At 49.0% G+C, this 25,453-nt stretch overlaps 2 protein-coding genes across 10 annotated transcripts in view; both read right to left on the reverse strand.

Moving 5' to 3' along the window:
• ARHGEF40 (Rho guanine nucleotide exchange factor 40) overlaps positions 1–25,453 on the reverse strand; it is a 47,985-nt gene that overhangs the window by 10,316 nt on the left and 12,216 nt on the right. For 3 of the 9 annotated variants that reach the window (XM_067028854.1, XM_067028856.1, XM_067028852.1), the window contains exons 1-11: positions 13,234–13,321; positions 10,450–10,647; positions 8,587–9,838; positions 8,274–8,441; positions 8,020–8,140; positions 7,348–7,444; positions 7,157–7,237; positions 6,911–7,027; positions 2,175–2,270; positions 1,954–2,087; positions 1,453–1,579 (exon numbers count right to left, since the gene is read on the reverse strand). In XM_067028854.1, coding sequence (XP_066884955.1) covers positions 1,453–1,579; positions 1,954–2,087; positions 2,175–2,270; positions 6,911–7,027; positions 7,157–7,237; positions 7,348–7,444; positions 8,020–8,140; positions 8,274–8,441; positions 8,587–9,838; positions 10,450–10,647; positions 13,234–13,236 — 2,394 coding nt within the window. In that variant the 5' untranslated portion in view covers positions 13,237–13,321. Of the gene's footprint in view, positions 1–1,452; positions 1,580–1,953; positions 2,088–2,174; positions 2,271–6,910; positions 7,028–7,156; positions 7,238–7,347; positions 7,445–8,019; positions 8,141–8,273; positions 8,442–8,586; positions 9,839–10,449; positions 10,648–13,233; positions 13,328–14,775; positions 14,820–14,933; positions 14,986–25,453 lie in introns of those variants that run through there. The other 6 variants (XM_067028858.1, XM_067028855.1, XM_067028860.1 and 3 more) reach the window with 5 other exon arrangements.
• LOC131752839 (ribonuclease 7-like) lies at positions 14,187–25,326 on the reverse strand. The gene is given in 4 exon segments (XM_067030608.1): positions 14,187–14,319; positions 24,671–24,795; positions 25,013–25,146; positions 25,149–25,326. Coding segments are annotated over 4 exon segments (555 nt in total). The 5' UTR covers positions 25,312–25,326.

Consider the following 25,453-nt stretch of genomic DNA (forward strand, 5'->3'; position numbering starts at 1 on the left):
TCCACAAGGGTCAAGTAAAGTGAGTAAGCCATCTTTGTAAAGCATCAGTTGAAGGGGAGGCTGGGCTGGCAGGAAGCACTGAGAGACGCATGCTAGGGTTCCAGGGCTATGCCTCCAGGTGAAATAGATAAAACTGGGGTGAACCAGAGGCACGAGGGCCAGGAGAAATTTCACATTCAGAGCCTAGTGACAGGGACCAGGCTTGGAGAGACAACCCCGGCGTGTGTGTGTGTGTGTGTGTGTGTGTGTGTGTGTGTGTGTAGCTCCAGTTGCCTATTATGGGGCTCTAGCTAGGTACTCTCGTGTTGGTTCTGAGATATCTGACCAAAAAGGGATGGTAATTCTTCCCTCTGAAGAAAGGTTGGAATCTGGGGCGAGACAGCCTGAGGACGGGAAGTTTGAGAATGTTCCCAATAACCCGTGCCAACAGTAAACACTTCTACAGTCCTTTGCTGAAATCATTTGATCACCCGAACACCCTTGTGAGGTAAGCCTTACTATCACCCCCATTCAGCAGATGAGGACTTGGAACTCAGAGATGCTTCCAGACTTGTCCAATATCTCACTCCTAGCAGAGAAGAACTCAAGCTGAACACTTTAGACTCCAAATCCTGTGTGCTAATAGTTTTTACACAGGAGGAGAACAGCTAATAAGCAAACAAACAAACAGTAGAAGATACAAACCTTTGGATGCTGGGATGGAGGAAGCTAAATATGCAGAAATCTCAGGAACAGAGAGCCCTGCCCCCACCCTCCTTTAACACTGACCCTGAGATGACCTTTCCCCTGAGGCCACATGCAGGTCCATGAGGTGTTCACTCACCACACTTAGGAGCTATGGAGGAGCAATCAGATTTCAGTGCCCCTGCTACCCCACAAGGTAGGGTGGAGAGCAAATCCCTATGGAGTTATTAACCCCAGGAGAAGAGAATCAAGGCTCAGAGAAGCGAGATTTATTCCTGAATCTTTCCCACAAAGAGGCCTTGGTTTCCAAGACCTTTAGCAGTTTCCATTGTCCTCTCCTTCCAAGGTGGAGGGACGTGGGACCTTTCCATCCTCAGGTTTGGGGATGACCATTGCATAAGGGATGGAGGGAGACATTTGTTGCTTTTAAGCTAAGGAGGTAGGCACTCAGAATCAATCGGCTCTTCCCAGAATCCCCTAGGGCACCTAAGCATCTCTCACAATCTCTAAGGATGCTTGATCAAACATCAGCAGTGGGAGGGGAAGATCTGGCTTCCCTTTTTTGAGGGTGCTGAGATGCTGTCTCCCTCTTGTTGAATCTCACACTGACCATGATCAACTTCCAGGGGAGATGAGGAGAGAGGGAGGGCCGTTCGACCAAGCCAGGTTAGGAGAACACCATCAACTGTAAGTATCAGTGGGAAAGAGTGCTGGAGGCCAGGCCCCCAGGTAGAGTTAAGAAGCATGGGGGAGGAGGTCCTGGCTCACCTGCTGGAGTCGGTGCAAGCGTTGCCGCTGCTCCTGCTGTTGCACATGTAGGTTGGAAAGGCGCACGAGCTGGTGAATGGCTTCGTCCACCTCCTGATACAGTGTAGCTGGGCCTGGGCCCTCCAGCCTGGGTAGGGACGGGGGCAGAATGAACCACTGCCTTTGTCAAGCCTGCCCCACAACCCCATCCCATCCCTGCATCCCAACGTGAGGGGTGGCACAGCATCCTGGGTCAGAGTATGGGCCTGGATCTGAATCCTTACTCTTCCATTTACTGACCAACCTTGGCCAAGACATTAAACATTTCTGATCCTCCAAATCCCCATTGATAATCATACCTAGCACCTAGGGATGTTGTGAGAGTTATGAGATAAGTGGAGAAGCACATCCTGTCCAGATACATGCTTAGTAAGAATTATCTGGCAGCTAAGGTGAATTGACAGCCCTCTGTTGTTCTCCATCCTCCACGTCCACCTGCACCCACACACCCATCCCTCGTACTTGCTGCTGTGGGTGGAGCGCAGCCTCATCAGGATGGCTCCCCCATCCCTCTGCAGCTCCGTCAGCCGGGGATCTGCCAGTACCTTCTGTAGGGGCTCAGGCATTCCTGCCGCCTCCTGGGGGGCAGGGAGAAGCTAACAGTTGGGGTTCCACCAGGAGGTCCTCAGCTCAGCCCAGCCCCATCCCCACCTCATCCCCTTTTGTCCCATCTCATTTCCTACCTCTCCCTCTGGCTCTGCTGCTCTCTCTAGCTCCTCAATGGCTCGCCGTACAGAGCCCAGCACACCTCGGCACAGGCAGCACAACCTTTCCACTTCCTGAGACAAACACACAGGAATGGAGTCCAGGGACAGAGTTCAGGATAAGGGGCCTAAGCCCTAGGGTGGAGGAGGGGCAAACCCAGAGGCTTTTATGGGGGCAATGCTGGGTTCAGTTCCTGACTTTGTCGCTTACTAATTGTATTACCTTAGGCAGGTCCAGAAACCTTCCTGAACCTCAGTTTCCTCAACTGTAAAGTCATGATAAGACACACTGGATTTAAAGGTTTAAAGAGATGATGCTAGGTAAGCAGCTATCATGGGCCTGGCACATTTTACAGCTTAGTAAACATGATTCTCCTTTCCTCATCTGCACTGGCTCTTGACCCTATAAAACCCTTTTCTCTGCCTCTTCAGATGCACTTTCCCTTTGATCCACAGTTTAGAGACCATGTTACAGACCCCCTTTAATACTTGGCTCAGATCATGCTCATACCTCTTTTCTTGAATACTCACAGAATTTAGATTCATAGAATCAGAGATTATGTCACAGTTGCTGTACTGTGAGGGCAATGATCTTGAGGCTGGAATGCTGGTGCAGGGAGCAGGTACAGAAAGGCACCATCTCCAGAAGTAAGGTACATTAGCTTGCTCAAGGTCACATGGAATCAGAACCAGCCTCTCTGACTCTCAGCTCTTTCTAGAACCCCAGTGATACTATTTTGCACTCTTCTCCAGTTGTTTCTGACTTATCATCCACCAAAAATGATATGCTGTTTAATGTCATATTAAGAATTGCAAAAAGAGAAAATTACAGGCCAATATCACTGATAAACATAGATGCAAAAACACTCAAAAAAATACCAGCAAACCAAATCCAACACTACATTAAAAGAATCATACATCATGATCAAGTGGAATTTATTCCAGATACGCAAGGATGGTTCAACATCTGCAAACTGATCAACGTGATACACCACGTTAACAAAATGTAGGATAGGGCTTCCCTGGTGGCGCAGTGGTTGAGAGTCTGCCTGCCGATGCAGGGGACATGGGCTTGTGCCCCGGTCTGGGAGGATCCCACATGCCGCGGAGCGGCTGGACCCATGGGCCATGGCCGCTGAGCCTGCGCATCCAGAGCCTGTGCTCCGCAACGGGAGAGGCCACAACAGTGAGAGGCCTGCATACCGCAAAAAAAAAAAAAAAAAAAAAAAAAAAAAAAAAATGTAGGATAAAAATCACACGATCATCTTGATAGACGTGGAGAAAACTTTTCACAATATTCAGCATCCACTTATGATAAAAACTCTCAACAAGGTGGGTAAAGAGGGAACATACCTCAACATAATAAAGGCCACTTACGACAAACCCACAGCTAACATCATCCTCAATGATGAAAAGCTGAAAGCATTTCCTTTAAGATCAGGAATAAGACAAAGATGCCCACTCTCGCCACTTTGATTCAACATAGTTTTGGAAGTCCTAGCCACGGCAGTCAGAGAAGAAAAAGAAATAAAAGGCATCCAAATTGAAAAGGAAGAAGTAAAATGGTTACTGTTTGCAGATGGTATGATACTATACATAAAAAATCCTAGAGGGCTTCCCTGGTGGCGCAGTGGTTGAGAATCCGCCTGCCGATGCAGGAGACACGGGTTCGTGCCCTGGTCCGGGAAGATCCCACATGCCGCGGAGCACCTGAGCACCTGAGCCCGTGAGCCATGGCCGCTAGGCCTGCGCGTCCGGAGCCTGTGCTCCGCAACGGGAGAGGCCACAACAGTGAGAGGCCCGCATACCACAAAAAAAAAAAAAAAAAAAAAAAAAAAAAAAAAAAATCCTAGAGACACCACAAGAAAACTACTAGATCGCACCAATGAATTAAGTAAAGTTGCAGGATACAAAATCAATATAGAAATCTGTTGCATTTTTATACACTAATACTGGACTATCAGAAAAAGAAATTAAGAAAACAATTCTATTTACAATTGCATCAAAAAGAATAAAATACCTAGGAATAAACCTAACTAAGGAGGTAAAAGACCTGTACTTGGAAAACTATTACACAGTGATGAAAGAAATTGAAGATGACACAAACAGATGGAAAGATATACCATGCTCATGGATTGGAAGAATTATTATTGTTAAAATGTCCATACTACCCAACAATTACAGATTCAAGGCAATCCCTATCAAAATATCAATGGCATTTTTCACAGAACTAGAACAAATAATTCTAAAATTTGTATGGAAATACAAAAGATCCTGAATAGCCAAAACAATCTTGACAAAGAACAAAGTCAAGGGAGGTATCATGCACCCTGATTTCAAACTATACTACAAAGCTACAGTAATCAAAACAGTATGATACTGGCACAAAAACAGACACATAGATCAGTGGAACAGAATAGGGAACCCAGAAATGAATCCACACACATATGGTCAATTAATCTATGACAAAGGAGGCAAGAATATACAATGGGAAAAGACCACCTCGGCAATAAATGGTATTGGGAATACTGGACAGCTACATGCAAAAGAATCAAACTGGCCTACTATTTCACACCATGCACAAAGATAAATTCTAAATGTATTGAAGACTTGAATGTAAGACTTGAAACCATAAAACTTCTAGAAGAAAACATACACTCTTTGACATCTGTCTTAGTTATAGATTTTTGATACTTTTCTTTTCTTTTTTTTTTTTTTTTTTGCGGTACGCGGGCCTCTCACTGCTGCAGCCTCTTCCGTTGCAGAGCACAGGCTCCAGACGCGCAGGCCCAGCAGCCATGGCTCACAGGCCCAGCCGCTCCACGGCACGTGGGATCTTCCCGGACCAGGGCACAAACCTGCGTCCCCCGCATCGGCAGGCAGACCCCCAACCACTGTGCCACTGGGGAAGCCCCATACTTCTCTTTATGCAAAGGAAACAAAAGCAAAAATAAGCAAATGGGACTATGTATAACTAAAATGCTTTTGCACAGTGTAGGAACCATCAACAAAATGAAAAGACTGCCTACTGAATGGGAGAAGATACTTGCAAATGATGTATCTTATAAGGGGTTAATATCCAAAATATACAAAGAACTCACACAACTCAACATCAAAAAAACAAACAACCCAATTAAAAAATGGGCCAAGGATCTGAATAAACATTTTTCCAAAGAAGACATACAGATGGCCAACAGGCACATGAAAAGATGCTCAGAATTACTAATCATCAGGAAACTGCAAATGAAAACCACAGTGAGATATCACCTCACACCTGTCAGAATAACAAGTGTAGGTGAGGACGTGCAGAAGAGGGAACCCTCATGCACTGTTGGTGGGAATGTAAATTGGTGCAGCCACTGTGGACAACAGTATGGATATTCCTCAAAAAATTAAAAATAGAACTACCATACCATCCAGCAATTCCACTCCTGGGTATTTATCCCAAGAAAGGGAAAACACTAATTAGAAAAGATATATGCATCTCTGTGTTAACTGCAGCATTATCTACAATAGCCAAGATATGGAAGCAACTTAAGTTCCCATCAATAGATGAATGGCTAAAGAATATGTGGTATATACATACAATGGAATATTACTCAGCCATAAAAAAAGAATGAAATCTTGTCATTTGTGACAACATGGATGGACTAGAGGGTACTATGCTAAGTGAAATAAGTCAGACAGAGAAAGACAAATACTGTATGATTTCACTTATATGTGGAATCTTAAAAACAAGTGAACAAACATAACAAAACAGAAGCAGAGTTATAGATATGGAGAACAAACGGATGGTTGCCAGAGGGGAGGGGGATGAGGATAGGAGAGAAATAGGTAAGAGAGATCAAGACATACAAACTTCCAGTTGCAAAATAAATGAGCGACGGGTATAAAATGTACAATGTGGGGAATAGAGTCAATAATTATGTGATATCTTTGTATGGTGATAGATGACAACTAGACATTATGGTGAAATGCATAGAAATATTGAATCACTATGTTGTGTACCAAGAACTAACATAGTGTTGTAGGTCAATTATACCTCAAAAACAAACAAACAAAACAAACTCATAGAAAAAGAGATCAGATTTGTGGTTACCAGAGGCAGGAGATGAGAGGGAGGGGAAATCGGATGAAGATAGTCAAATTTCTAGTTATAAGACAGGTAAGCACTAGGGATGTGATGTACAACATGATAAATATTAATATAATTAACTCTGCTGTATGTTATATATGAAAGTTGTTAAGAGTAAATCCTAAAGAGTTCCCATCACAAGGAAAACATTTTTTTTCCTATTTCTTTAATTTTGTATGTATAGGAGATGATGGCTGTTCACTAAACTAGTGGTAACCACTTCATGATTGTATGTAAGTCAAATCAGTATGTTGTACACCTCAAACTTGTTCAGTGCTTGTTCAATTATATCTCAAAACTAGAAGGAAACAGAAAGAATTTATTTAACATACTTGTCTCATTTCCCTAGTAGCCCAGGGCATATGCACAGTCTTTTGCTCATAAATACTTGTCGAATTGAATTTTCTTAATAAACACTTGTTGAATTGTGAACCATAAATATTTATTGAACTAAATGGCAGGGAAACCACTTTTTCTCAGCCCCTTGGTCATGTCTCAGATCTGTCCTCTCTCTCCTAGAATGTCCTCTGCTGGGTCACTCCTGGCTCCCAGTGTCCTGAGTGGGGGAGGTGAGGCTTACCTTGTGTGTCTCTACCCAGTGGCTGGGAGAGGGGTCCCTGTGACCTCCCAAGTCCCAATGCAGCTCCTCTGGCTTGGCCACTCTTTTCAGATCACTCTCTGACAGCAACTCAGCACCCTGTAGACATGTGAAGGCAGGGGGTTTCTGGCCTGGGCACCTAGAGATTCAGGGACTGGCCTGGGGCTCCAGCCAGCCTCTTCTCTCTCCACTACTGATGGGGACTAGGTGGAAGTGAGGGGCTCAAACCTGAAATCCATGGAGTTCAGTTGGAGGGTCATCATGAGTGAGAAGCAGCAGCCGCTGAATGAGGGGAGGGTCTCCTGAGTCCTGAAGGCAGAGAAGAATAACCCTAAATTGTGGGCAACAGGGTGGCCTGGAATGACCACTAGGGAAGAGTCAGGACCCAGAAGAAGTACTTGTCTCAAGGGGTTGCTTACCTGAAGTTGACTCAGGACAGGAATGAGTGCTGGAGGCAGTGCAGGTGCCTTGCGAAGGTCCAGCAGGACGGACAGCCCCAGTACCTGTAGGTCAGGCCTGTGGGGGCAGAAGAGCCAAGGAGGTTGTGTGTGTGTGTATGTGTGTGTGTGTGTGTGTGTGTGTGTGTGTGTGTGTGTGTTAATGTTACTCATCCTCAGGAGAAGTTAGTTCCTGGCGATGGGCAAAGTGTCAAAGTCTTGGACATGTGTCCAAGAGGTAGTGACCTAGCAATTAGGGGTCTATATTCACATGGCTACTGGGTCATGGGATCAGGGATTAAAAAGTTAGGAATTCTGTGCTCTGGAAGGGTATGAATTCAATGCCAGCACCTAGCACACTGCCTAATAGGTTCTGATGCTCAGGAAACAGTTGTTGAATGAGTTAATCAAGGTTCTGATAAACTAGGTTGTGTCTTAGGATACTGAAAGTCAGCAGTGTTGATTTTGATGAGCAGTTGTTGATTTTGATGAAGATATGCTGCAAGTCAGGGGTCGGTAAGGTCAGAGAGCAATGACTTGAAAATCTGAGGGTTGGTAGGTATCCTAGAGGTCAATGTCTTGAGGAGAGAGGAGGGCAGGGTGCTCACGACCCAGGAGGTTAGTGTGCAAGCTGCCAGCCTGGGCCTCAGTTACCTGAGCAGTGAGTGGAGGTAATGAAGAGCAGTGCTCAGCACATCTTGGGAGGGGGGAGGCTCCTCAGGAGGGCACGGTGGGGTAATGGTCAGCAGAGCTCGCCCACTCTGATCCACCCCTCCTGAAGACACAAAATGGTCCCAGCTGGGGGCAGGCCTTGGCTACCTCCCATCCACCCTGCCTCCCTCCCCAGCCCACCCAGGAGGCTTCTCCTTCCTCAACCCCTTTCCCTTCAGCCACTGCTGCCCACTGACCAGTCAGGACGAGACATCCAGACGACATTAAGTCCCAAGCTACACCAGGGTCATCAGAGCTGGAGACTGGAGTGGCCTCTTCCGGGAGGCTGTCCCCTTTCACTTCCTGCGCAGTCTCTGGGGACGGTGCCAGGGGGTCAGACAGGAACCCTTCCAGATTGCTGGGCCCTGCAGGCACAGGCAGAGCTATGGGCCTGAAGTGAGGACAGGTCTGGCTACTCTGCCCCCACCCTCACCTCCGCTCTTCCTGCAGCCCCGTTCCCTAGGCCTCACCTACCCGGCCCTTGCCCCACTGGCCTCGGTGTCATCTCACCTGCCAGGCGCACCAGCCTTGGCCCCTCCTGCTCTCTTTCTGTGGCCCGCTCTTCTACAGGCCCATAGGCTTCTGGGGGCCGAGGCTCTTTTTCGTCTGCTGGTTTGAGCTCCTCTCTCGGCTCAGGGTCTGGCCTCCCAGAGCCTTCATGCTCCTCCTTAACTGGGCCGCATCCTGGAAGCTCGTGTTCACTTGGTGGGGGCAGAGTGACAAGGGCTTCCTGGTGGCTGGTCTCTTCCTTGTCCCCAGGGCTCAGTGGGGCACTGTCTCCTCCTCGGTTAAGAGCCCCTCTGCCTGCAGCTCGCTTCTTTCTCCTGTTCCCTTTGCCTGCTCTCCGAGGGGTACCGGGCGGCCCTTCAGCCCCCTGGCCTGCTCCTCCTCCGACCTCTCCTGGCCTCAGGGGGCAAAACTCAGAGGCTTCCCCCAGCGCCTCTGCTGGGGGCTCAGATACCTCCAGGGCTGCTGCCTCAGGGACAGCCTCAGCCTCGGCTCCTGGGGGAGACCCAGGGGAGGCTCCAGTGCTGCTCCCCTCACCAGGGGGGCGGGCTCCATCCTGGTCCCGAGGCCCCAGGCCCTTCTGGTGCATCCACGCCCGGTGTCTCCGATGCCGGCCCTTCCCCCCAGCACCCTTGCGTGTGGGTACCGTCCGGGTCCTGGAGAGGCCCGAGGAGCCGTCAGCATCCGTGGGGCTCCCCCTCACAGGCAGCGTCACCTCCAGCAGCTCTACATACTCGCCCTCAGGTCCTTCAGCAGGGGCATTATGCCCATCCCCGGGACTCCGAGTGCCCAGGGCCTCCTCAGGGAGTGGGGGGCTGGGGAGCCCTGGGGGTCCAGAGGGCACTTCTGGGGGAAGTGTGCTTGGCCGATGTCCAACCATGAGGCCCCCTTTGTGTACAAATCGAGGGCAGATGAGCTCGGCCCAGGGCAGTCGCTGAATCCCAGAGGGTGCGGACAGAAGGCAGGTGCTGAGGCGACCTGTTGGCCTGTCCTTATTGACGCCTTGTAGCCACTCAGGTGTGAACAGGTAAGCACAAGCCTCATTGGGCACAGGCAGTTCCTGCACTCGCCCACCCCCTGGGGCCAGGCACTTGAGTGCCAAGCGGGGTGCTTGGGCTGCTGAGGGCACCACTTGCAGGTAGAAGTCTCCTGGACGCAGCAGCTGCCAGGGGAGTGCTGCTAGCTGCACCACTACCTGCTCGTGCAGGCAGAGGGGCCAGCCCTCGTGGAAGAAGAGGAAACCGCTGTACTGGGCCTGGGGAGAGAGGTGGCAGGCTGTGCTCAGGCCTCTGCTGATGAAACCAGCAGGAGGGGGCAGTTACAATGGGGCTACCCTAGGCAGGAGTGGCCTTATGCCCGGTGGGTTATAACCCCAGGGCAGCAGGAGGAGATATCTTGGGGTGGGCATGTGACAGAAGAAAGGATTGGGATCAAACAGTTTTCTGGTGGTAGGAAGCTTCTCTAGGAAGCTAGTCCCATGAGTGGGAGAGTAAGAACTGAGTCATTATAAAGACATGGTCAGCAGATGCCATTGTCTTGGAGGAGCCGGAGACTCTTTACATCTGTAGAAGTGACTCTGTTGAGTCATTTCTGGGGGAGTTAGTATCTTGAAAAATTGATATGAGGAGGGAAATGTCTGGAATTGGGTCTGGAGGGTCAGGGTCTTTGGGAGCTGATGTTTCTGAGGGGTCAGTATTTGGGGAAGATGAGTGTCTATGTGTTAGCATGCGAATGGCAAGTGCCTCTGGGGGGATCAGTATCAGGGGAGGCGATGTCTCTGGGTGAGGGGAAATTAGTCAGTCTGACTGGTGTCTCGGGTGAGGCAGTGGCTCTTAGGGGAGATAGAACAGGGATGCGTTCACTCACACAGGCTTCCTGCTGGACCTTGGCAAGCAGGTGCTTGGCGGGCACCAGGAAGTCCAGCGTGTACCTCAGTGCATCCTCCCGATAAGTCCTCTCCACCACCTGGAACACTTGGCCCAACAGTGTAGGGGCTGTTGCCTCGAAAGGTGGGTACAGGGCGGCCAAAGTACTCTGCACACAGTCCTCTACTGGCTCAGGCTCCTGGGAGAGACCAGACCAGGCTGCAGATCCCTAGAGATCACCGGAGCATGGCTCCTTGGAGGCTGGCTGTGTCCCCCAGGGGCCCCATCATGTACAGAGTGTGTGCAGAGAGACGACAGGAAATGCTGGCTGAATGAGATGGGAGTGGGGCTGGCCCAGTCGGAGTGCACAGCCCTAGCAGTGTACTCTGAGACCTTGGCTTTGGAGATCTGAGGAGACTTTTGTGCAGGACTTTTGATTAGGGCTGCGTCTGGTTCTTGTAAATTGCAAGGATTGCATAGGCCCTCCTCAGGAAGAGATGGGCCCCTGGGCCATCAGGGAAGTCACTGATGGCTGAGAGCTCTGGAGGGTGGAGCCCTTTTACACAGCCCTCCTGCCCATCCCTCTTCTCAGCGCCTCCCACAGAGACCCCCATCTTAAGCCGAGGTGCCACCACCCATGAACAATCATATGCTAGAGATGATCATTGGGTGGGAAGGAGGACTGAAGGGCTATCTGTCTTGAGTCTTTCGAGCACCCCTCATCCTCTCCCAGAGTGGCTCTAAAGCAATCACCCATTCCCGGAGCATGTGGGATTGGGTTACAAAGACTTGGGTGGGGACAGTTGAAAGAGGAAAAAGTCACAAAAGGAACTTGTAGGGAAGGGAGGAGGAGGCCTTGCTGGTATGTATTGGAGCTGAAATATTTTCTGATTCCTGTAGGGCCTCTCCACCAACCTCCACCCGGAGCCACTATCTCAAAAGTCTCAGCCCTGCTTCCTCCAGACTCGTGTCCCTAAGTGAAACAGTTGGATATCTTTCTCCATCTCATACCCTAAACAGCCACCCCTCAGGCTATTCCTCTGCAAACCTATTTGTCTTTCAAGGTGGCTGTGAAATTCCTTTTATCAGATTTCTTTGCTGTAACGGGGCAAGGGGGATGCCCGCTGAAGTGTTTATCTAGTTCTCTACTCCCCATTGCCACCCGCCCCCACTGCCCGCCTTCGCCCTGAGGACAATACTGCATATTTCACTTTAAGTCCTCTCAGCCCGAGTGCTGCCTGCCTGTCCCGACCTTCTGAGAAGCGAGGCAGCCACTCCGGAGACCGACAGTCAGTGCGTCAGCACAGAGACCCGGCCCCAAGGTGTGTGGGCGAGCAGACAGACCCCCCCCCAGTGTTCCGGGGACCCGGCCAGCGCCGGGAGCGTGGGTGGGGGGAGGGTGGAGACGGGCGGGGGGAGGCAGAGTGAACCGTCCGCTCCAAGGCCTGGAAGGGGGAGCTAGAGTTGGAGCTGCAAGGCAGCTGCAACCCATTAGGGGCGGTGAGCTCATGGCTGAGTGCGAGTCTCAGCCACAGGAAACGGCAGCGGCAGGAGGGGAGGAGGGGTCTGGGGTGGGAGGGGACGGGCAGGAGCTCAGAGACCGGCCTCCAGCCGGCCCGGACCAAAGAGGAGACCAGAGAGACTGAGTCAGCTCTCCCAGGCCCAGTTCCTCTTTCTTCTTGTTCCAGCCTCCCTACCAGGGGGTGCCCTTCCTTCTGTAGAGGAGCAGCCCCGGTGGTGCTCCTCCCCCTCCTCCACCTTGCGGTGAGCGCCCCCTGGCAGGGCCTCTGCCCCTCCTCCGTTCCCTGCCGTGAGCGCCCCCTTGGCCGCGCCCCCCCCCACACCCATCCCTCCCGCAGTGGGCGCTCTCCATGGCAGTGCCCACACCTGCAATTACTCTTCAGAGAGTACTTTTGGAGCGAGAGTTCACAGGATGGTGTCCACTCCTGTTGGCATGGACGTCCCTTAACAGCGCCCTCCTGCTTCCTGTGCCCTGAGTTACTGCTGCCAGGGTCCCCAGCCCGCGGCAGGGAGCTCCTGCCACTGTCCCCTCCCCTCTGCAGCGGGAATGCTCTGGGACAGTGTTTCTGTTCCCTGCAGCGTGAGCTCGGGGGCACTCCTCTCCCCCCGTACCGCATCTCGTGTCGCCTCTGGCAGCGTCACGCCCCCGGGCACTGTGAGCCCCCTCCCCACTCTGTCCACCACTCTGAGGCAGCCTCTCTTTCTCCGCGGGAATTTCCCTTTTTGGCCAGGTCCCTGGCCCCAGCCCAGCCACAGCTGTGGCCGGTCCCCCAGGGCCGGATGGGTGGGCCCGGCTCACCGGGCTGGGGACTGGGATGGAAAATGGTGGTGCCAGGCAGGTCAGTTCTCATGACCCGAGCCCGGGCCCCTGCCAGGGCCGCTGCAGCCCAGTCCCGCAGGGGTCTCCCGCGGGTAAGGAGCTGGGACCGGGAGGGGGAGGGAAGATCCTGAAAAGGAAGGCACAGGTCGGGACAGAGGAGGGCGAGGGGAGGTTTGTGGATTAGAGGGAGAGACCTAAGGGAGGTTGGGGGAAGGGGCGGAGAAGAGGAGGAAGAAAGGAGTGAGGGCAATACCCAGTGGGGACAGAGCCAGACAGTGGGGCAGACAGACAGATCAAAGAAAAGAAGGGGGGATGGGAGGGAGGAGAGTCCCAGGAGCGCTCAAGAGTTCCAAGCAGGAGCGAGAGGCACCCAGCTGGGGGCTGGCGATCCACAGCGGGCTGCGGGAAGGCGAAGGGGACACCGGGTTGCGACGCGGGACTCACCATGGCTCGGCTCGGGGCCGCGTCCGACGCTCGGGCGGGCGGGCGGGGCCGGGCGCGCCGCCGCCTCCCTCCCGCCGCTCGCGTCTCGCCGGGTCTGGCTAGGGGACAGCTCCGGCCGCGGTGGCGGCTCGGCCAGCTCGGGCTCCCAGGCCGCGGGGCCCCACCAGGGAGGGTCGAGACGGCCGCCCCTCCCCGCCCCGCCCTTCAGTGCCCGCCTCCGCCTCCGCGTCGGACCCCCAGCCGGGACTCTCTCTCCCGCGCCTTGCGTCTGGCCGCTCCCCCTACGCCCCCACCCGATCTGCCCAGCTCTCCCGCAACCCTCTTCTTCCTTCTCCCCGCCCTCCAGCCGGTAGCCCCGACCCTGACCCTCGGAGGCCCGTCCCGCCGAGGATGCCCCTCTTTTCCCGCCACCGCCTAGCTCCCTAAGGGATCAGTTTAGTCTCCGCAAGGGACAGTCCAGAGGCTGGGGCGTGCGTGAAATCCGTGGGGTCCCCAGCCTAGGACTGGAGTCGTTTGATGGCCGGAAGCCTCCTGACTCTAACTCGCCTGGGAACCTCTTCACCCCTCCATTGCCAGACTTCGGCAACACCTGCGGCTCAGAAGAGACCTCCCCACAAAACCCCTGCCCGCTTCCCGTGGAGCCTAGGGCAGGAAAATCGGGGGATTCCTCCCACTCTCCAAGGCCTTGCCCGCCTTCCTCCTTCCCCTCCCATCTCCTCGGGCCTCGAGCCTTCGGGCTCCGACAATGGGCTCCTCTGTGCGGCCTGGGGAGGGCGGAGGCGTGGGGGAATTAGGGAGCGGTGAAGGCCTGGGGAGGGGGGTGGATGTCGAGGCTGAATGCGCGCAGGGTCCCGGAATCAGGATCCTCCTGCAGGGGCGTGCGCTTCGGCGGACGTTTTCTGAGTTCTTTCCTCGCTGCCCCTTCCCCTCCGCATCCCCTATCTCTCCCTTAGCTAGCGGAGGGAAGGCACCAGACCCCTGTTCAGCCCCATGATCCGGTACTGGATACCAGACCCCTCCTTCTTATGGGGTGGCGAAAGAGAGTCTCCCGGGGCCTCTAGGGCTCTTGGCGGCGGGGATGGCTGTCTGACGCAGCAGACAAAGGGGGTAGGCTAGTTAAGAAAGTTCTATTCTCACCCATCCTCCACCGCGTCTGGATGGGAAATGAAGCCCTGGCGAGGGTCCCCCAGGAGGGCTGGGGGAGGCTTAGGCATAGCGGGGAGATGCTTTGCCCCTCCTCTGAGCAGGCACCGGGAAGCCCTGCAGGGGGTGGGGGGCGTGGGGGAGGGGCGCTTCTAAAGGGGGGCGGGCATTTGAGAAGATAGGAAAGCCAAATAGACCCCAGAGAAGGACGTGAAGGCAAGTACCACTGCGACTGCGAGGTGGCGTTTGGAAAACGTCCTGCCCGTGGATGCAGCTCCTACGAAGCCAGGAGGCCGGAGCCTCAGGGAAATCTTTGGCACAGAGGCAGGCGCGGGGTGGGTGGGTGGGGGGAGCAGGGGAGGGGGGCGGCGTCGCCTAGGTGATGCGCTCTTCTCTCACCTCCTCAGAACGCTAATCTCCGTCCTTTCTACACTCCTCCGGGCCTAGAAAAGAGGAGAGAAAATGTTCATCTTTCTTGGAGGCAAGAAGATCCCTCTGCTCCATAGCATAAAAAAACAAAAACAAAAAAACCCGAAACATAATCTAGGGCATCAAACCTCAGTGAACATCTCCCCAGCAGAGTTAGAGGCAGGGAGCTGGAGCTCTTTTCCATCAATGGGTTATGGGCCCTCTAGTCATCCAGACTCCCCAGCTTCCTTATAATTAGTGCCGAGAACTGGGAGAGTGAGATTTTGCTACCCCCTGGTGTCCACTCTGTAAATGCTGCCCAGTGGTTGGTTACAGAGACCAGAATTTAGGGAACTTTCTTAGGGGGTGTATTATGAACCTTATTCACTTGTTTCAAACCCAGCTCGTCCATTCCTAGTGTTGATAGAGTCTGAACCTTCCCTTACCAGGTCTTACATTCTTTATACTCAAGCAAATTGGGGAACAGTTGGTAGAATCCACGGTTCCCACAATTAGGAAGTGGCATACAAATTAAACTGGCTCTTGGAGTCTGTGGACCCCTGGGGAAAAAAATGAGTGGATCATTTTTTTCCCCATGGGAAAAAGAGAGTTATTGAAAGTTTTTGAGCCTATGGGGTGAGGAATTTTAGATGTAGCATCTGGGATCCAGTTATTCCTTTCCAGGAGTTTTAATCTGTGCTAAATTAGAAAGGTTTATTTTATTAAATAAGGTGACAGACATGCTTACAGTGGTTAAATACCACTTTCTCCGAGAATGTAGGCTCTTACCTAATAGTGGGTGTATGTGTGTGGTACCTGTGTGTCTGTGCAATAGAGTGTGTGTTGATGTGTATGTTTTGGGGGAGATGTGAAGTGGAAAGATTAAAATGAAGGAAATAGAGGCTGGGAATAGACCAGATTTAGAAGCTCTCTCCAGCATTCACAAACAGTTCTCACTATATTTCTCCAATTTCAGAGTCTTTGGAGCTTATCAAACTCCCATTTTACAGATGAAATTCTGGCTTATTGAAATTAAAAAACTAGCTGTAAGCAACACAGTAAGTGGAGAAGCCAGGATTTGAACCCCAGCAGTCTGACACCAGAGGCTTCATTCTCAACCAGTAAGTTATAGGGTTTCATCTGAGCTGTCAAGGGTCCATAAAAGAAGCATTTTGAACACTGTATCACCTTTTCCACAACCTAACCATCATGTTAAAAAGTGTTAACTTTATAGCTGATTCACTTTGTTATAAAGCAGAAACTAACACACCATTGTAAAGCAATTATACTTCAATAAAGATGTTTTTTAAAAAGTGTTTATTTTTGTAGTAGCCAGTGCTGAAAGAGTTTCTAAAAGTGTTAAATATGTCACTGTGGGTCAGAACTTGAAACCATTTCCCCCCAGTCTTGTTCTAGAGTAAGTAATAGTTAAAATAATCCCCAAGAAATTTCCAATGTGGTTCTTATGGGGAAGTAGTGTTATGCAAACATGAGAGATGGTGAAAGAAACATTTGTGTCTTTAATGTTTATTACCTGGCTTATGTGCACCAAGAGATGTAATGGCCATTCTACATAGGGTTGGGACTTCAGGCTGCTCACTACTTGTCCACTCGGAGAGTAGTAGTGGCTAGGGCTCTGCTTGAGCTGCCTGCCTCAAGTTAAGGGGGAATTAATGAAGGACCACAAAGGGGAATTTGGGGGACAGGAAGGGACAGACTTGAGGGAACATGTTCTTATTACTCATGCCTTCCAAGGAAACTGGGGGCCAAACCTTAGCTATTGCAGGATAAGAAATCTGTGTAGTATACATACGTTGATTCTATTTTTTGTTTAATTTCCCCTTAGTTTTGGTTTTATTTTATTGCTAATATTCCTCTAAACATTTATATTTAACTTGTCTGCTCTGAACTGGGTGTCGCCAAAACCCGCACCACCACCATCTTGCCTTCACTAGTGCATTAGGTTCCATACTGGTCTACGTGCTCCACTGTCCCCACCTGAGCAGGCGTTCCCTGCACCCTCACTAAAGTGATCTTGTGAAAACCTTAATCAGATCACATCAACCCTTTCTAACGGCCTCCCATTGGCATCATGACTCCTTTTCTCCTATCTCTCTAGCCTCATCTCTTACCACGACCCTGTTGTGGGAAGCCACTAGTGATCCTCCAGCCGTGGTGGCCTTCCAGTTCTTCACACAGGCCTTGCTTATTCCTAATTTGCGGCCTTCTTACTTGCTTTTCCATCTATTTGGAGGCTTCTTTTCACAATTCTAAGGGCTGGCTCTCATCCTTCGGGTCCTAACTGAAGTTTCACATTCTCAAATGTCTTCCCTGACCTAAAGTGGACTAAACTGGTCTCTCACCTGTTGTCCCTCCCAATAATGTATGCTTTTGTTTTGTTTTCCTCACAGCATTTATCTCTATTTGATTATGTATTCATTTCTTTGGATATTTCTTGTCTCTCATAATAGGCCCACCTCTGCCACCACATATCATTTGAAAACAAGCTTCGTGAAGTCAAGGACCTTGTCTGTTTTGTCACTGCTGTATTCTAGATAGTGTCTGACAAGGTTCCAAAAGATGTCACCAATCCAGGTGAGGACTGTAAGGGGAGCAGAAATCCCCATATAATAAGAATTTTGGTGGGAACAGGTGAGAGATAGAAACCAGGAGCAAGTGGGGAGGCCAAGGCATGGAGTCTGCTGCTTAGCATTCCTTTCTTCCTGACCTTAACTCTCACAAGTTCTTTGTCTGTTGGTTGATATTTGCAAGTGGAAAATACACAGGACAGAATTCAAAAGAAATGTGGGGTGCAGCCCTTATGGAAAACTGTATAGAGGTTCTTCAAAAAATTCAAACTAGAACTGCCATATGATCTAGCAATTCCACTTCTGGGTATTTGTCCAAAGAAAATGAAAACACTAACTTGAGGAATTCCCTGGCGGTCCAGTGGTTGGGACGTCTAGCTTTCACTGCCGAGGACCCGGGTTCAATCCCTGGTCAGGGAACTAGGATTCCCACAAGCTGCTCAGTGTGCGTCCCCCCAAAAAAGAAACAAAAACACTAACTTGAAAAGATATATGCACCTCCATGTTCATTGCAGCATTATTTATAATAGCCAAGATATGGAATCAACCCAAGTGTCCACTGATAGATGAATGGACAAAGAAAATATGGTATGTATATACAATGGAATATTATTCAACTGTAAAAAAAAGAATTAAATCTTGCCGTTTGCAACAGTTTGGTTGGATCTGGAGGGCATTATGCTAGGTAAAAGAAGTCGGAGAAAGACAAATACTATGTGATCTCACTTACATGTGAAATTTTTAAAAAAAAAGCTCATAGATACAGGGAACATATTGCTGGTTGCCTTGCCAGAGGCATGGGTCGGGGTGGCATGAAATGGGTGAAAGGGATCAAAAGATACAAACTTCCACGTATAAAATAAGTCATGAGATGCAATGTACAGTATGGTGACGATAATTAATAATACTGTATTGTGTATTTGAAAGTTGCCAAGAGACTAGATCTTAAAAGTTCTCGTTGCAAGAAAAAAAGTTTTTGTAACTATGTATGGTGATAGATGTTAAGTAGACTTATTGTGGTGATCATTTTGCAGTATATACAAATATTGAATCATTATGTTGTATATCTGAAACTGGTATAATGTTATATGTCAATTATACTTTAATTAAAAGAAAAAAAAAGCACATGTGGAATGTGTTCTGGGCCAGATGTAGGTTCACTGGGCTAGATGAATCTGGAGGAAGCATTGGTTTGGAGATGGAATTCTGGAAAGGTTCCAAATTCACTTATGGACTTTATTGGTGTACAAAACCAGGGATTCTTTTACATAGTTGTAATTCATTTGAAAATACTGGGGTTTTTTTTTTTTTGGTGTTTGTTTGTTTTTTTGGCCACGAGGCATGCAGGATCTTAATTCCCTAACCAGGCATTGAACCCGTGTCCCCTGCAGTGGTAGGGCGGAGTCTTAACCACTTAACCATTCTTAACCATTGCCAGGGAAGTCCCCTGGAAATACAGTTTTATGTTCTCTTTTCTTCACGTAACATTGCCCACACACATTTCCATGTATCAATGTAATTTCTGTGTTTTTGTCGTCAGTTAAAGTGATGACCTGACACTTTAGTTAAAGCACTATAAGTAGTTGCCCATCATTTGTTTAGTCACTCTCAATTTTGGGGAATTTGTATTATTTCTAAGCCTTTTTCTGGTTACAAAAAGAAAAGTATAAACGGGTTGCACAAGTTTACTCCTCCTCACTTTGAGTTAGTTCCATTTAGCATATTTTACTAGGTAGAATTATTGGATCAAACATTAGAGGCCATTTTATAACTTGTGTTGTTGTCTGATGAGGCAATTTTGGAGGGCAAGGGGCATGAAATACTCTTGAAAATATGTAAAAAGTTGAGTGTGATGAGGAATTGGATTTATTCTGAATGGCTCAAAGTGACAGGGCATCAGTGAATTTTTGTCGTGACGGAGATATAGATTAGGTTCTCTACAGGAGAATTTTTAATATTTAGAGCTGCCAGAAAATGGCACAGCCTGTCTCCATAGGTAGTAAATTCCCCCTCACTGGAAATTTTAAAGCTTAATGAGAGAGTTTTAAAATAAGTTTTATAAACTTTCCAGAGTTGTGATTTGTATATTTTCCTAGCCCCATTCCTTTGCTCTGAAAACAAATTGTGTTCAATGAACATTTATTACGATCTAAATGTGCCAGGTATATCCAGTGGCAGCTGAAGCTCTCATTGGCAGACTCCCAGCTGAGTCTCCAGTTCCTTGACATCTCGTTTTCTGTGCTCATTTTCTACTTCCACATCTCTGCCCATATTCCACCTATTTTTAAGACATTTGTTACAAAACTTTCGATACACTATGCAATGCATCCAAATGCTCCCAAGCCAAATGCACCAGTACCTAAGTGATTGATTCCAAGTAATTGTTACATTATCCTGTTTTTTATTTCTGCCAAAAGATATTTGTACTTCAAATGAGGAGTTTTGGTCCCCAAAGAATCTGTAATTGGTGGAATATAGCACTCCTAATTCCACTAACATAACTTCTCCCCACCAAGAACACATGTGTTTACACACACACACACACACACACACACACACACACACACACTTCCAGGCAAGCAGCCTGATTTATTGAAGGAACCAGTTGCTTAACAATCTGTTGTGGTTTTGTTTTTTTAAAGCCACCTTACCTGGAAATATGTAGTCTCAAAACTCCAATTTTGGCCAGGGAGGAAAAGTCCCTATTGAGGATGGAGACTCAATTATATAGTCTCTGAGTTTTACTTTTTCTTAGAGTACATTTAGCTGAACTCCTCTGCAACGACCACACAGGCCGCAGGGGGGCCCCGCTCCCGTTTCTCAGTTCCTCCACAATGCAGTGGGAGACCCTCTTCAAGTTAGCAGAATGACCCATCTGGAGGCGGCACAATGCAGAGAAAGGAGGGCGCTGGGGAGAGACAGTTCCGGGTTCAGTTCCAGTGCCACCACTGCCAGCTCTGTGCCTGAGCCTGGCTTCAGCTATTGCATCATCAGAGGCCACTCTCTCTTCTGAAGGCTCAGTAAAACCAGCAAACATGGGAACACCAGGAAATACAATCAATGAAACTACTCTGCACCGTGTAGATGAAAACAGTCCAGAAAATGGACTGGTCTCGCAGTGTAAATGCGAATCTTTTAAATGTTCTTTTGTGCCCAGGAAAGAACATTTAGGGGGCTACTTTGGCTTTTTCAAATGTATGTTCCCTATATTTAAGATGCAAATCAGAAGCTCAGTTCTTCCTTAAGCTTTTATGTTTAACTAACAAACAAGTATATTTTAATAATCACTTTAAATGGTTGTATTTGATGACTATTTGGTACCATTTATAAATGTAGTTTAAAATACTCCTTTAAGGGCTTCCCTGGTGGCGCAGCGGTTGAGAGTCCGCCTGCCGATGCAGGGGACGCGGGTTCGTGCCCCGGTCCGGGAAGATCCCACATGCCGCGGAGCAGCTGGGCCCGTGAGCCATGGCCGCTGAGCCTGTGCGTCCAGAGCCTGTGCTCCACAACGGGAGGGGCCACAACAGTGAGAGGCCCGCGTACCGCCAAAAAAAAAAAAAAAAAAAATACTCCTTTAAACATTTAAAAATATACTTTGTAAGTTTAACATATTCCATGTCCTTCCAGAGTAATTCAGTTATCTGAGCTAACCAACTACACATTCCTGAATACCTAAAAACATTCTTAGAAATCTGACAATTTATGAATATGGTGATGGTGATTAAATTCCTGTTCTCTTAAATGTTCCAAAACTAATTTTAAAGTAAAATTCTATTTCAAACCACACACCTAAACTAATTAAACGTTTAAAATTAGAATGGCGGACTTCCCTGGTGGTGCAGTGGTTAAGAATCCATCTGCCAACGCAGGGGACACGGGTTGGAGCCCTGGTCCGGGAAGACTCCACATGCCGCCAAGCAACTAAGCCCGTGCGCCACAACTACTGAGCCTGCACTCTAGAGCCCAGGAGCCACAACTACTGAAGCCCTTGCGCCTAGAGCCCGTGCTCTGCAACAAGAGAAGTCACTGCAATGAGAAGCCCGCGCACCGCAAGGAACAGTAGCCCCCGCTCGCCGCAACTAGAGAAAGCCTGTGTGCAGCAACGAAGACCCAATGCAGCAATTAATAAATAAATAAATGGGGTTTTTTTTAAGTTAAAAAAAATTAGAATGGCAAGACCAATTTCTTACTGTAACAGGCTAAATTCTCTTAAACACTGCAAATACCTAAAATACCAAATATGCACAAAGTCCTTAATACAGACACATTAATGCCATGTATTTGATTCACGTAAATATTTTTATCCTTAATTTTAAAATTTCTGGATATTAAAACAAACTTACCCACTAGGTAATAATTATGTCATCCTAAATCTCTGGGAAGTTCCTTCCTGAGTGACTTTTTTGCAAACACATTCTCATCAGAGAGTATAACCAGCAGAGATTTAGTCCCAAGGCTTTTGGGTAGCTCTTCTCAGGCCCCAACTTCCCCACTGGGCCCTGTTTTATGGATGCTGTGTCATTAGTCTCTGAATGGGCCAGTTTCATAGTCCATGGCCCCTAGATTCAAGTTACACTCCATCTAATTCTTCAACCTACACACGGAAGTCAGAAACTCCAACCCAGGCTGCTACACCATTTGTTTGGATATAATTAATCTAGTTAAGGATCCATTCTATTCTGGATTCTTTCCACACTCTTACCAGCTTCTGGAGCCACAACTCTTACAGATATTGAGTGGTTTAATTTCTCCTGGTGTTGCCTGACTCTGGTTACAGACCTTATGTTATTTCAGAGACATGTATCAGGAATATTAACATTTAACAGGGAACAAACTTTAGGTTAGGATGAATGAAGCCCTGGGAGAGGTGGGAGAAAAATGTTACAGAATCCATTTGATTCATTATACTCTTCTGTTATTGTTTGATAGTGTTTTAAAGGTATTATTTTTTCTTGCCTCTAAGCTAGACAGTAAATCCTTGATTGAAACCACCTAGGTGTCTTTGCTTAGCATCAGTTCACAGCCCCCTCCAAAATCATAATGTGTGTTGGACCCATGTTAGGAACCCAGTGATACATGGAAAAAAGAAAATCCAAGAACTTCTGTGCCCTCCTAAGGTAGTATCTGGGATAGATGGGGAATTACTGGAAAAGCAAGCAAACAAAGGAGAATGAGTAGACACAGGTGTCTCTTAGATTAGGATCTTGAATAATTGGCTCTGATGCTTCCCCTAACCAAGACTGAGAGATGGCAGGAGGAGGGGCAAGTTTGGCAACCAGGCAGATTTGAGCCCAGTTCTGAGTGTTTTTCTTAAGATGTCTGCAGGATGCTGAGGCAGCTAGTAACAGTAGGGGGATGGATATGTGTGCCTGGAACTTGGGAGACTGGAGCTGGGGAGGTGCTTTTGGGAGCAGGTAAGTGGCACTTGAAGCCATGGAACTTTATCAAGTCACTCAAGAGAGTACAGTGTGAGAAGAAAAGAGAATAGGACCTAAGAATAGGACCCTGAGAAACACCATCATTTAAGGTGCAGACAGAGAAAGTGGAGCCTGCCCACGACACTGGGGCGAAGCCAGAGGAGTAGAGAATGTTGTTTTCCTCTCATTTTCAGTATGTCTTCCTTGGTCAGAAGCACAGGGTGGGCGCAACAGTGATAGTGATGCGCAGGCTGTGGTATGGCAGGGCTGCCTAGATGCTGTTGGGGAAGATATATTTGGGATAGGATAGTGTGGGCGTGGTAGGTAGCAAGGAGCTCTGCCTTAGATCTCTTTCTAGAAAGCAGGGAAGCGGGCTGGGAGTCAGAATTTTTGGATTCTCCGCTTTTCCTGCCATTTCTCGTTTCACCAATCATCCTTTCCTTATTCTGAGCCCTAGTCTGTGTAGGAAAATCTCTTTCTAAATATGGGAAGGGAGGTGTATGGGGGAGGCAGAGTCAGAAGAGGGAAGGACAGTGGTTGCCTTATGGTTGAGTGTGTGTACTTGTATACGTGCGTTCGTATTGTGTACACACGTGCACGTATGTGCCCCTGTGTATGTATATGTGTATGGGCGTGTATGTCTTATGTTGGTGTTTAATTTATATTGTGTACATGTATATATTTTTCGCTGTGTATCTATCATGATAAGTATAGAAATTGAGAGGAAGCACTGAGAAAATTTTATGCCAATCTGATACGCTGATTTTATGTTAATTGAATCTAATAATAAAAAATTTGGCCTTGTGTTTTCTATATCTGTATGTTCTGTTTCATTTTTCCAGCAATTCATTTTATTGTATCTTATGAAAGTGCTGGTCTATGGCAGATTGCATATAAAACTGCTCCTTCACCACAGTTAGTTGGAGAAGCACTAATTAGAACCAGATCAAGATTTTTAGAAGGTCCTGATTCTGAAATTTCCAAGGGGGGGGGGAATTCACTTCAGAAGTCTGAGGTTCCTGCTCTGGGTCATACCAATGAGGCATGAGGTCAGGTCTTGAGCATAAACAAGGGGGGTCCAGCCTCAGGTCTGACTGGCATCCCAGGGCTCTGCCTGCCCTTCTTTGCCTTCCTCCCCTTCATATGACATGGGACCACCAGGCAATTTTCAAGGGGGTGGAGGGCAGAGCCCAGGCTGCTCCTCCAAGCCCAAGCCTGCTCAGGGAGCTTCCCTCCCTTCTGCCTACAGGGCAGGTGATACTGAAGCTTCACAGAGATAAGGAGGGGTTTCCAAACCTCCATACTTTCACTTGGATAGTAATCCACACACTCAATCAGGAAAAGCAGGGTCTTTTATTGCAGTAAAATCACACACATTCCTTTGCCCAACACAGGCAACCCGGCACAGATTCTCCGGCCCTCCTTCCTTAGATAATCTCCGCCTCCCCCGACGGGGTTCCCTCTGAACTGTCCAACCACAGCTCTTCTAAGGTCCTGACTGTATTCTTCTTCTTTAAGATGGTCTCCAAAACTGCATATGTCATAAGCCCCACAAAACCTGGATCCACCTCTGCCAAGAGCCTTAGTGCTTGAAGGGCCACATGGTATCCACACTCAGAAAGCAATGTAAGCAACAGTGAAGGGCTAAGGAGAACCACCTCTCTTCCCTCACCATTTGGAGCATCCACAAAACCCCGTAAGGAATTAAGAGTATGTGGAGTTGGCTGCGTGGGAGAGAAGTGGTATTTGCAAAAAGGGTAAGGATTAGTGAAGAACTCAAGGGAGGAAATGCAGCTGTAGCATTGGGAGTCTGCAGAGCTTGGGGTGAGGGAACACCTGGCCTTAGACAACATTATCCAAAAGCACAGGACCAGCTGGTACCTTAGGCCATCCTTCCGTTGTGGAGGATCACAGGCCACGATGAAGAATGCATCCAGTTGCTTCTCCTTGTACCTGCAGTCTGAGCACCTCCCTGAGATGAGCTTGTATGTGGTCAGGCATACAGGCTTCTGGCTCTGGTGGCAGTTTTGGTGGGTTTTTTTTTGGCGGTACGCGGGCCTCTCACTATTGTGGCCTCTCCCGTTGCGGAGCACAGGCTCCGGACGCGCAGGCTCAGCGGCCATGGCTCACGGGCCCAGCCGCTCCGCGGCATGTGGGATCTTCCCGGACCGGGACACGAACCCGTGTCCCCTGCATCGGCAGGCGGACTCCCAACCACTGCACCCCCGGGGAAGCCCTCTGGTGGCAGTTTTTACAGCCATTCTTGCAGGTTATGATGGGAGTCTCCATGCTGGAGAAGGATTCATGCAGGAAGGTGTTGCGGCCTTTGTAGCTTTTGGAATACTTGCTGATGTTGCCATCGCAGCATTGCACCCCTGAGGCTTGGGCTGCATGTGCTGAGTTTCAAACCACCGAGCTGAGGTCATGTTTCTGGGCTTGGCACCGACTGGGTCCTTGGCCATCCACAGCCCCAGCAGCAGGAGCCCCATGAGAGGGCAGAATCCTGCTCTGGCTGCTGCCATCTCTCCCAAGGGGCACAGTGGCACAGAATAAGTGGGAGGTATGTGACTGGGTCACCATGGGTGGTGCCTTGCTAGCCCTTCTAAGAATTTCATACTGTAAGTCAATTATTGCAGGGCTCCTATAGCCTCAGATATTTAAGAA

Source organism: Kogia breviceps, chromosome 3, assembly GCF_026419965.1.
Source record: "Kogia breviceps isolate mKogBre1 chromosome 3, mKogBre1 haplotype 1, whole genome shotgun sequence".
Lineage (NCBI taxonomy): Eukaryota > Metazoa > Chordata > Mammalia > Artiodactyla > Physeteridae > Kogia > Kogia breviceps.